Below are 13896 nucleotides of genomic sequence, written 5' to 3' on the forward strand. Positions count from 1 at the left end.
AAAGAGTATGGCCAACTGTGTTAATTCCACTATCTTCTATATCACACAACGGAAACTCCAATCTCCTAGAGTTTTCATGAATTGATATTCTAGAAAATGAAAAATTGACCGTGAATGTATGAATCGTTCTTTCTACACCCAGAGTTAACCTATCAGATGTACCAAACAAGACACAGGCAAAATAGAAGGTAGGCAAAAATAAATAATGTTATTATCCTCCCTCTCACCAACTTTTTTCCTTTTTTTCTCCCTTTCTTCAGCAACCCAACCCTCAAGTCCCCAGATTTCAAATCTTTTAGTTCCTACTAAATTATTCATAATGGTGCATCAACTAAGCACTCATCTTCAGTATGGTGTTAATACTTATGAGACTATTATGGGGATCAAAATAATAACATAAAAGCATTTTATAGGCACAAAGTGGTAATTAGGAAAAGGCATTAAGTATTTCAATGGAAAACTTTCACAGACAGAAAACAGTTCCGAATAGATGCTTCCATCCCCTAAAGGCATATAAGATGAAAATCTAAAATCTTTGGGATTTGGGGAAGGTTGCCTACTATAAAGTCTTCCCAGCTTCCCTGAATTACCATGTATAATTTACCAAGCTTATAATAATTCCAAGGTCCACCAGATGGTGCCATCTGTCCTATTTTAAAGTGGAAAATCCAAATGAATTCAGTCATTTTTAATTAAAACTAATTCAATAATCTTCAGAAGCAGAGGACAAACTACCAAAGAGGAAACTATAATAGTTTATTTCAAAGCTATTTACCTCATAATTACTGAGCAGAGCAGAATTGGCATCCTTCCTGGAAAATAAAGTAAATTGTTGTCAGTCTGGGCACACATTCCTTTGTGGAAATTAAATATCTGTAAAATACCTGTGTCAAGATTCAGTAGTCCACTTCAGGAATTTAGGGACTATAAACCTAAAATTGAGAATGTCCTAAGTCCTACTGGTTTAGCTGGCAATGAACAATTTCAGAGCAAACTTCCCTCTTTACAGCCACAGTATACCACATATCCATTACTAAGTAGGTGACCAAAACACAATGCTTACCCTTAGTCTACGTAGGCAGAAGTTAAGTCAGTCATCTGGGAGAGAAGTTAATTGCGGGAAGAACATGGGGCAAAACCAGAGGGTTGGAAAGGGGTGTCAATAAACAGTGAGGGTGCTAGAATTAACTGGAGAAACAGTGCTGTCTCATCCCACAGCCACGTCCCTTCCCCAGTACCATCTAACTCCCACCAGTTATCAACATCTTGGGCAGGCAAGTCCTCCTGCTGAATCCCCAGAAATGGAATCATTAACACTAACATCGCTGCTGGGAATCCCAGCAACGTCAGGAATCCTGCTAGATATCCACAAAGGCATTCATCTTCTGTATCAATTCAACAAGTAGAGTTCATGTGTCAAGTAGTGGTCAAAAGCGTGGTACCCCTGTGATCAAGGCAAATGTCATCTTTCATGTATGAGTGAGCACAGCAATGTGACTTGTATTCAATTAAAATCAAGCCATTCTACAATACCACATCAGAAGTATTTACTGTTTTTAACAGTCCAGAGGCAGTATAGTGTGATAATTAAGAACACAGTTATGAAACCTGAAAAATCTGGGTTCACATTCTAGCTTTGACACTTATAAGGTATGGGAGTTTTAGGGAGTTTATTAACTCTCCTAAGCTTCCCCATTTAAAATAAAAAATGGGGCTAAACTAGTACCTAGAAGTACAGCCTGGATTCTAAACCCAGCTCCACCGAACATTAGAGCTCTGTGAATTTAGGCAAGTTACTTAACCTCTTTGTGCTTAAATTTCCTCACCCATAAAATGACAATTATAGTACTAACCACATAAGATTATTTACAGGATTAAACTGAAAGATGTAAAGTACTAGAACACAGTAAGTACTCAAAATGCCATCTATTACCACTACCTGTGTTACAACCATAACTTCGTCCTACCTCACAGAGCTATTAGGAGGATGAAATGAGACAACAAATTTTTAAAGTGTAGCCTCATTCCTGGTATTAAGATCCTCCTTAGTGGAAGGTTATTAGTTTTTAAAGATACTACTTCACTGAATTCTCATTAAAAACCCTGTGATGTAGGAATTATTAAGACTCCTTCTTTATAAATGATGAAATTGAGGGGCTCCTGGGTGGCTCAGTCGGTTAAGCGGCCGACTTCGGCTCAGGTCATGATCTCGCGGTCTGTGAGTTCAAGCCCCGCGTCGGGCTCTGTGCTGACAGCTCAGAGCCTGGAGCCTGTTTCAGATTCTGTGTCTCCCTCTCTCTGACCCTCCCCCGTTCATGCTCTGTCTCTCTCTGTCTCAAAAATAAAAAAACATTAAAAAAAAATTAAAAAGAAAAAGAAAAATGAGACTGGACAAATAGAAATCGGTAATGCAGAATTCTAAAAATTCAGGAGGACGTCTGGACTTGACATAATGTAAAATAAAGACTACAGTTTGTTACTAAACCAGGAGCAGAGCTGTGTAATGAAAATGCTCACATAAAATTTCAAAAACGTGGGCCAAAGAGGTGGGTGATTTCCCTAGTCAATCAATAACGCAAAATGAGCAGGTGACTACCATAAGGGTCCAACCTGGGACTTTGGTCAGCAGCACAGTGACGTCGGCTCTAATCAAGTCAACATGTGAACCTTACCAAATGCTGCTGGTCATTCAACAAATAGCTGAAATTTCACAAAAGTGTTGCTTTGCCCAAATAACCACAATTGCACTCAGGTCACAAAGAATATCATACTGAAAAGTAATCTAACATAGGAAGGATATGCAGAATCAGTGTATATGATATGCTTCACTTAAAACTGAAAATGACAGGGGCACCTGGGTGGCTCAGTCGGTTAAGCGGCCGCCTTCGGCTTGGGTCATGATCTCGTGGTCCGTGAGTTCGAGCCCTGCGTCAGGCTCTGTGCTGACAGCTCAGAGCCTGGAGCCTGTTTCAGATTCTGTGTCTCCCTCTCTCTGACCCTCCCCTGTTCATGCTCTCTGTCTGTCTCAAAAATAAATAAATGTTAAAAAAAAAAAAAAAACTGAAAATGACAAGTGAAACCACATGTCATCTTTGCCTACTCAATCAAGAAGTCAGCCCACTAGGCTTTTTCCTATCTTTGCTTGAAATTGAGTTAAAACTCCCTGTTTGTCCTAAAATACACTGTAACTAAGAGATCCCTTGCTGGAACAGACTGGAAAATAACACAAATGTTATTTTTCCTCAAGGCTAAGGGGTCAGGTGTCACTGTTACAACTTTACTTCCAAATCATGGCCTCTCCTCTGTCATGGAGGAGAATATCCCATGCCTTGGGAAATTTGTCCTTGGCTATTTCAAGTTATTGCCCCACTGCCTGAGCTGATATTGTTAATGCAAGAAGCCAAAGAACATCATTTGTCTTTACTAAAACCAATATACAAAGGAGAGACACTCTCTTGTACATGTGTTTTTTTTTTTTGTTTTTTTTTTTTTTAATTTTTTTTAACGTTTATTTATTTTTGAGACAGAGAGAGACACAGCATGAACGGGGGAGGGGCAGAGAGAGAGGGAGACACAGAATCAGAAGCAAGCTCCAGCCTCTGAGCCATCAGCCCAGAGCCCGACGCGGGGCTCGAACTCGCGGACCGCGAGATCGTGACCTGAGCTGAAGTCGGACGCTTAACCGACTGAGCCACCCAGGCGCCCCTCTTGTACATGTGTTTTAATGAACCTGTGTTTGGGGGCCAGGAGAACAATGGATGTTTAAACAAGTACCACATCTTAGAGATTCTGGTTGGCAGAAGCTGACTTATTAATTTATTCTTATATTAGGAAGATAAATAATTTTTTTACCCAGTAAATACTAATAGAGTAAATGCCAATATGTGCTGGGCTTTCCTTTATTCAATTAAAATGTCAATGGGCATAATAATATCTACCTTTTATAAAACGGACTATGTTCATTTCAATTCCTGAATGAAATGTATATATTGATAAATTTTTTAAAAACAGCTTTTCAGGCTCTGGGCTGATGGCTCAGAGCCTGGAGCCTGTTTCCGATTCTGTGTCTCCCTCTCTCTGCCCCTCCCCCGTTCATGCTCTGTCTCTGTCTCAAAAATAAATAAACGTTAAAAAAAAAAAAATTAAAAAAAAACAAACAAACAGCTTTTATCCTACTATAACCACCACTAAGTGGCAGGTTGCTGGGACCAGGGTATGGCAAGACTGGACAGACATCAACTAAATCAAATGATCTAATTTAATAGCACCAATGATGATGCGATGCACTGAGAAAGACACATCCCTTACAGCAACCCTGTCAAAGAATTTTTAATTTGAATCCAGTCATGAGGATATAACCAGACAAATCCAAGTTAAGGAACATACTTTAAAACAAATGGTTTAGACTCTTCAAATATCAATGTCATTTGTAACAATGTCAATGTCACAAAAACAAGTTAGGAAACTGTTCTTAAAGGAGATTAAAGAACTATGACAACTACAAGTTGTATGACAATTAAAAATGTATGATTCTTGAAAGGATCTTGAATCGGTGGTTAAAAAAATCCAGCTAAAATGACATTGTTGGGACAACTGGAGAAATTTTAATATAGTCTGTAGTTTAATGATACTGGTACATCAGTGCTAAATTCCCTGGGTGTGACAATGGTATTGCAGTTAAATAGAATACATTTTTATGACTGGATAAAATGACACGATATCTCCAACTTTGAAATGATTCAGTAGTGTGTGTGTGTGTGTGTGTGTGTGTGTGTGTGTGTGTGTGGAGAGAGAGAGAGAGAGATTAGGCAAATATATCAAAATGTTAACAAACGGTGACTCTAGATAGAGGGTATAAAGGTATTTATGGTGTTCTTTTTGCAACTGTTCTATGAGTTTGGAATTTTTCAAACTAAAAAGTTGAGAAAAATGGAAATGTAAAACTAAAGAATTCTATAATGTTAAAAAAAGACAGTAGTATAACTTATAATTAAGGACATAAAATGCATTTTCCTCCAATGTTTTTTAGGGTGACTATAATCTGTCAATTATATGTTTATAAGCCATTGTTTCTACTGAGCAGGAATTGTCTGCTCTCTATATAACTTACACTTCAGTATTATGTAATACATTCACAAGCATTCAGACTTCTAGAAACTCCCCACCTACACAAAACTTCATATTCTCCTAAAGGACTTAAACTAGTACTGATTTTATTTACAGATGTTTAAAGCAAATATTCCAAGTGAATTTTAAAGATTGTTTGAATCTATATTTACATGTAGGAGTTACTTAATCTCCTTAAGTAATGAATTAGTTGACTGAAGTTGACTTGCTATTTGAAATGTAATGTGTAATTTTGCTTAACTTGCTGAGTCATTTAAGGGATGCAAACAACTACTTTGGAAAATCGAATTCTGAATAAACAGAACAAAATGATCTATTGGCAGACCTTTCTTTAGAAACACACATACACATGCAAACAGCACCTTTTAACTGCCACACAGTTAATTTACGCATGCGATGATGAACAGAACTGCTCAAATTCTCCTATGTTCAACCTTTGATTCAAGTCATGTTCTGAAAAACTAAAGTACAAGAGAACTGGGCAGCCTTCAAAGTCAATGAACTGTTTAATCTGTAGCATTCTCTCGGGAGCTAGCAAAAATATATCCTCTTTCCAGTCCTGTTACAGGACCTGTTCGGCCAACCTCTCTAAATCTCAGTACTTCCAGCTGTAAAATGAAGGAATTCTGACATGATCTCAAAAGGATTATAGAGAAGATGGTCCATTTTCCCTATGTATATTAAATTCAAGAATAAAAGAGTGAACACAAAGCTTTCCAGGTATATAAACAATCCCAAGGCATTAAACAAAGTTACCCAAATAGCAAATACCTTATATATACCAATAGTCAATTTTCCTATGAATATTTTGTAACCTTTTACCCGAGGAAAATGTATCCAAATGAGGGTGAACAAGTTTTTATTTTTTAAATTCTAGCACTCAATCAAATAAAGCATAAATATTCATCACCTTAAAAAAAAAAAACTTATAGTGTATGTCTACATGTATTATTCACTCAGTAAGTATTTACTCAGCAACTGATGGGAAAAAAGTAGTAAAAACTCAGAGAAGTTTTCCTTTCATGCCTCCTCCCTCCAGGTCCTAGGAATGCCGGAAAGAGGTACAATGTTTGTCCTCGTAGAGACTCAGGCTTCTGCTAAAGATGCTAAGGACCACACCTGCCAGAGATCATACCTCATATTGGTGGCCAGGCAGGAACTAAAGTTAGGCCTCCAGACCTTTCCATTTCAGGGGTCCTTCCACTCTCTGGAAACCTCACTTTCCCATAAATCGCTCACTGCAAAATTCTTGACTAGTGTTAATAAGTCAATGAGTCCTTGGGAGAAATGGATAGGTTGCTTTAGGAGAAAAAACTCTTGATTCAAACCATTTCACTTAGGAAAATCAGAAAATGCTCAGCAATTAGGAAACTAGCTAACTCAATTATATGAATTTTTAATTAAATTATCAAATTAATGAAGTACTGTTATATTATTTAATTCAACAACTATCTGCTGAATGTCTAATGCATGCGTCCCTGCCTTCATGGAACGTTCTCAGTAGGGAGACAAGGCACTAAACAGGTAAACATACATCTATTATTACCACTTGTAATTATTCAAAAGAAAAGTAAACTATGGTGCTTGTAAGAGACAAAAGGACTTATTTTAGATTGACTAAAGAGGAAAAGCAACATTCAACTTGAACTATCAAAAAGATAAAGAGAGAGCAGGACAGAGAGAAAAGTATACCAGGCAGAGGGAACAGTAAAGCAAAGGTCCTGAGGTAGTAAAGGGCTTGGAAGATTACAGAAACTACCTGCCAGTGGAAAGTGTGTGTGTTTAGGGGTGGGGACAGTAGCACAAGAGAGGGTTGGTGAATAGGTGAGGTTATACAGGGTCATATAGGTCCTAGTAAGGAATGTGGATTTCTTCTTAGTACAACAGAAAGTGAACAGTTTTAATAGGGGATGTGTTGATCCAATTAATATTTTAAGATTACTCTGCTGACTGGAAAACAGAAGAGGGGGGGACAAGAGTGGAAGCCAAAGGCTACTAATCTAGACCAGAGATGACAAACTACATTTAGCTATGGAGATGGTGAAAAGTAACTGTATACAAAATATACTGAAGGCGGAGATGACAGGTATCACTGATGGACTAGATTTAGGGGTGAGGAAGGAGGGCTTGATTTCTGGACTAAGCAATTGGATGGATGATGAGAGAAAGGGTTAGAAATACACTTTTGGGAGTCATCAGCATATAAATGGGTAAAATGACCAAGGGGAGGGTGTGAAGAGAAACAGGTCCTGGGACTGAGCCGTAAGATACTGCAACATTTAAGTCAAGCAAGGGAGGAAGGATAAACCAGGAAAGGAGACTGAGAAGCAGTCCTTGATGTAGCAGAAAATGCAGACAGCATGTTGCAAGGCCCAAGTTTCTAGAGTTTTTCGTTTTGTTTTGTTTTTAAAGTACAATTGACAGTTTCTGTATCAACTGCTGCTAAGAGATCAAGAAGATTGAGGGCAGAAAATCAACCTTTGAATTTGACAAGATGGAGGTCTCAGATAATCATCACAAAACCATTTCTATAGATTGGTGTGGATAAAAGCCCAACAGACTGAGAATGAAGGAACAAAAACACTTCTAAGAATGAGGGTGTAAAAACACTTCTAAGCAGTTTTGTTGAGGGGAAGCAGAAATGGAGCAATAAGTGGGCAGGAATATGGGGACAAGGAATTTTTAAAGATGGATAAATTAAAGCGGGACTGTTTAATGACAGTGAATAGTAAAGAGGGGGAAATTGGTAATAGCTTGGGCTACAGTAATATATCTGAATGTTTTTCAAGATGTAGATTAAGCCCCATTAATGAACTGCAAAATCAATTTAGTGGGTCATCCTTCTTTTTTAATTTTTTTAAATGTTTTTACGTATTTTTGAGAGAGAGAGAGAGAGAGAGAGAGAGCATGAGCAGGGGAGGGGCAGAGAGAGAGGGAGACACAGAATCTGACGCAGGCTCCAGGCTCTGAGCTGTCAGCACAGAGCCCGACGCGGGGCTCGAACTCACAGGCTGTGAGATCATGACCTGAGCTGAAGTCAGACACCCAACCGACTGAGCCACCCAGGTGCCCTATCATTCTTTTTTAATAAGAAACAATATAACAGTGTACTGAATACAGTAAAAGTACTATTTCACGAAGCTTTCATTTGTTACATATATATAATTGTGTTTTTTAAAAATCTGAAAAAATAGTAGTATACAAAAATAGTAGTATACATAGTATATACATGTATACATAATGTATACATGTAGTATACATTAAACATGAAGCAAAACAACACAAAGGAAAATGTGAGTATTAAATAATCAATGCCAAAGAGAACACGGTATGGGTATACCTACAAGTTAATGTGAACCATGGAAAAACCCACATGCGGAGCAGCAGCAAAAACTTCATCTGCACGCAGCACAATAAGCAAACATCATACACACGAAGGTTTCTGAGGTCCCAGTCCTAGCTCCAGTACTTCCTTCTTCCCAGAAAACCCGCCCCTTCCCTTGCAAGGCGAACTGCTGGGCAAACTCGGAGAGGCCTTCTTCCCAGTTAGGGCTCCCCAAGGTAAGCCCCAAACTCTAATCCAGCACTTCTCCATCTCTCCTGCAGGTACCCCCAGGGCGGACTCAGGGCTTTACACCGTCTAAGTCCCCGCCGGAACACCGGGCTGAGCTCCCCATTGGGAACCAGGTCACGCTAGGATACGAACGATGGAGGAAGCAGGCACACTGATAGACCGTCAGGCCAAGCCACGCTGGGCCCCGCGTCCCAAGCACAGGGTGGGAGTAGGGTCGAAGGTTCCGAGAGGCAGAGCGAGGGTCCCCTTTCCTCCCCGCCTCCCGTCCCAAGCCTTCCCCAACCCCCCCTCCCACGCTCGTACAAGGTGCGCTCCATGCCCGCGCCCTCGGCTCCCCTCGACCCAGCCGTCCCCAGCTGTGGACACTTGCGCGAGCCCGGGAACGCGCCCTGGATGACTTACACTTCCATGTCGACCCCGCGTTGTCGCCTCCGCCAGCCAGCACACACGCAGCCTCACGGTACGCCGCCACCGCTCCCGCCTTCCTCACAGTTCACCGGGTAGCCGGCTCCGCGCGCCGCGGGGCACGTCGGGATCGCCGCGCTGCATGCCGGGAACCTGGCGGACCGGGGCGGAGACCTCAATGCAGCCAGACTTCGGTGCACTTCACGTTGCGGGGCTTGAAACTGTTGAGGGACGCCTGGTGGAGGCGCAAGGCGGCTCTGTGCTGCTGGAAATGTTCTGTTTCATGATCCTGATGTTGGGTGTGGCGCCATGTGTTCTATTTCTGAAAATTCAGTGAGTTGTACACTTTTATGTATGTTGTAATTGAATAAAACGTCTTAAGTGAAAAACCCTCAGCCTCCCTTGTCGTTATCACTCCTGAGAGCTATTTGGCACACACACACACACACACACACACACACACACACACACAACTGTAAGGGTGCCTGGGTGGCTCAGTCCCTAAGCGTGGATTTTGGCTCTGGTGATGGTCTCACAGTTCCTGAGTTCGAGCCCTCTTTAGGCTCTTTGCTGCCAGCGCAGAGCCTGCTTGTATCCTCTGACCCCCTCTCCCTCTGCCCCTCCCCTACTAGCGCTCACTCGCACTCTCTCAAAAATAAAAAAATAAACATTTTTTTTTAAAAGCTGTAAGGGTAAGACTCTGACCTTCCAGCCTTTCTAGGAATTTATCTAAAGGGAACTATCAGATGCTTGAAGAAGGGTGGTTTTGTAGTGATTTTTTTTTTTCAGGGAGATAGCCTGAATATCCATCAATGAGGAATTGATAAATAATGTTTCAGCCACCCAGTATTATATATACGGCCATAAGAAATCATGTAGCATATTTGTTACACTAGGGGAAATGCTTAAGATAAGGTTTTTAATTAAAAGATAGAAAATGATGTGGTGTTACTCTAATAATCTAAAGAAAAATGCACAGGGAAAAAATACCTAAGGGCACGTGAGGTAGAGCCACCTAATGTACTATATTTTATGTCTTAAAAAAAACAGACATGGAAGGTTCATTATCTTCTAAACTTTGGATATGTCTGAAATAGTTCTTAAAGACTGGAAGGAAATAGCCAAAATATTAACAATAGCAAGTGTCTTTAAATGATATGTCAATTGCAGGGTGGCTGGGTGGCTGTCAGTTAAGTGTCCAACTCTTGATTTCAGCTCAGGTCATGATCACATGGTCTGTGGGATCAAGCCCCACGTTCAGCATTCAGCTCTGTGCTAACAGTGCAGAGCCTGCTTGGGATTCTCTCTCTGCTCCTCCCCTGCTTGCTCGCTCTCTGTCTCAAAAATAAATAAGCATAAAAAAAAAAAAAGATATGTATGGGGCGCTTGGGTGGCTCAGTCGGTTAAGTGTCTGACTTTGGCTCAGGTCATGATCTTGCTGTTTGTGAGTTCCAGCCCTGCATCAGCTGTGCTGACAGCTCAGAGCCTGGAGTCTGTTTCAGATTCTGTGTCTCCCTCTCTCTCTGCCCATCCCCTGTTCATGCTCTGTCTCTATCTCTCAAACATTAAAAAAAAATTTTCAATGAGATGTCAATTGCTAATTTTTTCTGCTTTTTTAATAGTTGTATCAGTTATCATTTGCTAAATTCATTCTCTTTGCAAGGCACTTACTAAGCACTTTGTTATTCCATTACATTAACAGTTAATGGTGCAAGCTTTGCAGTCAGATGGCCTGTGATTCTGTTTGCCTCCATCACTTTCTTAGAGGCTGTTGGACCTTGGGAGATTACTTAACCTCTCCTAACCCCAGTTCCCTCTTATGTAAATCATAGGTCTGTTTGGTAATCTTTATAAAGTACCTGACACATTGTAAGTGCTCAGCAAATATTAATTACTGTGACAATACAACTATGACACTCTGGGGTAATTCTTTTGTTATTCAAATTTTAATATTGAGGAAACCAAGGCAGGCTTGAAGACATTATGATTTACCCAAGACCAGTCATCTAGGAACTTGTCCACTAGGGATTCAAATTCAGGCCATCTGAACAACTGTAGGAGGTGTATTAAATTGTTAATAGTGACTGATGATTGGTTAATAAAATGTGTTATGGCAAAAAAGGAATTGAGTACTGATACCTGCTACAACATGGATGGCCCTCAAAAACATGCCAAGTGAAGAAGCCAGACACAAAAGACCACATTCTATATGATTCCATTTATATGAAATGTCCAGGATGGCAAATCTATACAGACAGGGAGTAGATTAGTGGTTGCTTAGGGATGGGGAGTGACAGCTAATGGACACTGAACTTTCCAATTTTAGTATATGTGCTACCAAAGCAAGCACATGGACACTGAATTTCTTTTGGGGGAAATAAAAATTTCCCAAAATTATGTTGTTATGGTTGTCCATCCCTGTGAATATATCAAAAAACACTGCATATACAATTTTAAATAAGCAAATTGTATGGTATCTGAATTTTGTATCAACGAAGCTGTCGAAAAAGTGTTTTACTGGTATTTGCCTGTGGGGGTTAGTTTGGAAGAGAAATAAGAGGAATTGTTAGCATTTAACTTTACACACTCAGAACTTCAAAAATGTTTTTCAATGCACATGTTATTTTCAAATTATAAAAAATATTATTTTAGGGCACCTGGGTGGCTCAGTCGGTTAAGCATCCGACTTCAGTTCAGGTCATGATCTCACAGTCCGTGAGTTCAAGCCCCGCGTTGGGCTCTGTGCTGACAGCTCAGAGCCTGGAGCTTGCTTCAGATTCTGTCTCCTCTCTCTCTGCCCCTCCCCTGCTCATGCTCTGTCTCTCTCTGTCTCAAAAATATGTTAAAAAATCAAAATTTTTTTTAAAAATATTATTTTAAAAACAACTAATTTACTTTAAAAAATCAGCAGGTAAGTAAATGCCACCCTAGACTCAGCTGGTCTGATTTGTATAGAGGGTCCCCTGTAACTTCTTTAAGGCCAGTGGGCCCCACAAAGCAGCACTAACGATGCTTGTTGTGTATTCACTTAGCAAATACGTAGCGATGGCCCATTTAGTGGTGATGATACAAATATGAATAATCCACACCTCCCACCCTGGCTAGCTGACAGCCTAGTTGGGGAACCAGCTCTGGACATCAACAACTATAATACACAGTGTTTAGACGCGATGAAGCAGAGGAGAGAATGACTAATGAGGTGGAGAGGCGTCTCAAAGCCAGGAGTGTTTGAGCTGGTTGTGGGGAGGAGCACCCAAAGCCAAGGCTTCAGGGATGGGCTCCCACAGAAGAGGGGTCAGTACCTCTGAGGGCCCCATGATAAAATAGCTAAGCTCCAGGTTCTCCAAGGGAAGCCACCCTAAGACTTCGAGGACCCTACGGAGTCACTCTGCCTATTCTCTAAGGGCAGCCAAGTAATCAGGAGTGAGGCCCTTTCTCCCAAGGGAAGGCTGCCCAAAAGGACCTTGTGCAATGAAATAATCCAGCCAACAAAGCTGGGCTAGTCAATGACTGAAACTCTTCCCTAGCCTGTCCCCACTCAGGGCCTCCCTGTAGCTCTCCTAACTTGAGACTGCATAAGGAGTCTCATTCTTCGCTACCCAAAGTATAAAAACCTAGAAAATGGCTTTTTTTTTTTTCGTAACAGCTGGCTTTTTAGGAAGGACCATGTACTATATACGAAGGCCCAGAGCATGAGCAAGCCCTGTGTGTCTTCCATGGGGAAATGTCCTGTTGAACACAGAGCTGTTAGGTCTAGAGCTCAGAAGGAAACTAGCAAAAACTTTTGAAGGTGTAAGTAGTTGAGGTTGAAGTCTTTGAGGTTAAGTCACCCAGGGAGAGTCCAGAATAGAAAGACTTACTTGGTGCTTACCAGGTGCCACCGAGTTGATCTCAGCTCTTCACAGGGTGTGCTAGTTAATCCCCTCAAGATTCCATGAGGATGTGTGCGTTAGTATGCTCTCATTTACTTCCCTCAGGAATTCTCAGAGTTAAGTACAATGATCAGCCCATTTCACACAGAGGAAAGTGAAGCTCAGAAACGAGTTACAACGTGTCAAAGCCAGGGTGCTCCCTCTTCTCTGGCCAACTCCCAACACCCATGTGCACCGGCACTACCCCAAATTTACCTCTCAGTTTTAGGACCTGCAACAACCGGGATGCCTCCCTGTTCTGCGCTAGATACTTTAGATGCACCAAAGTGGAAAGTATAGGGGAGAGAGGCCAGGCGAAACTTTCATTCTTCTGAGGCAAATCCCATGCAGTGTTCAGTCCTCTGCTGAAATGGCTGTTGTCCATTGTCTGAACAGTCCTGGACCCTCAAGCTGGCAATGAGGATGAACACAGAAGGTTTGTCTATGGTCAAGGCCTTGAAGGAAACACTGACAAAGCCCAGTGAGGTTGTGATCATTTTTAGCATCTCAGGAGCAGGAATTGTAGACCCGTGGTGACTTCTAATCATGGGTTGTATTCCTGGGGACCCACAGGAATAAGGCAGTCATGTGTGATAGTTATAGATGTGGGCTCTGTGGCCACCCAGACTGAGTTAAATCCAGTACCTACCTTACAGAGTTGTTGTGTTTAGAATAGCATCTGGCAAATGGCAAGCATGAAAAAAAATGTTATCTATTATCTCCCAAAAATCCAAACCAAGGAAATAAGATTTTGAACAAAGAAAGCTTTAAGTATATGATGACGTATGGATGTCATCTACTTCCCCTTACTGTGGATATACTGTCCACCTTCTTGGAAAAGTCATGAAGCCTTTCACTACCCACCTTACCTTGGAACAG

The 13896-nt window shown here is 41.0% G+C and overlaps 1 protein-coding gene across 5 annotated transcripts in view; it reads right to left on the minus strand.

Annotated features, from left to right (window-relative positions):
- Positions 1-9476, minus strand: part of CRCP (CGRP receptor component) — a 44999-nt gene extending 35523 nt beyond the window's left edge. The window contains exons 1-2 of one of the 5 annotated variants that reach the window (XM_078440327.2): positions 9104-9466; positions 776-812 (exon numbers count right to left, since the gene is read on the minus strand). In XM_078440327.2, coding sequence (XP_078296453.1) covers positions 776-812; positions 9104-9111 — 45 coding nt within the window. In that variant the 5' untranslated portion in view covers positions 9112-9466. Of the gene's footprint in view, positions 1-775; positions 813-1063; positions 1204-9103 lie in introns of those variants that run through there. The other 4 variants (XM_078440329.2, XM_078440328.2, XM_078440331.2 and 1 more) reach the window with 4 other exon arrangements.
- Positions 9477-13896: the final 4420 nt, after the last annotated feature.

The sequence above is a fragment of the Panthera onca genome, chromosome E3, assembly GCF_046562875.1.
Source record: "Panthera onca isolate mPanOnc1 chromosome E3, mPanOnc1 haplotype 2, whole genome shotgun sequence".
In the NCBI taxonomy this organism is placed as follows: Eukaryota; Metazoa; Chordata; class Mammalia; order Carnivora; family Felidae; genus Panthera; species Panthera onca.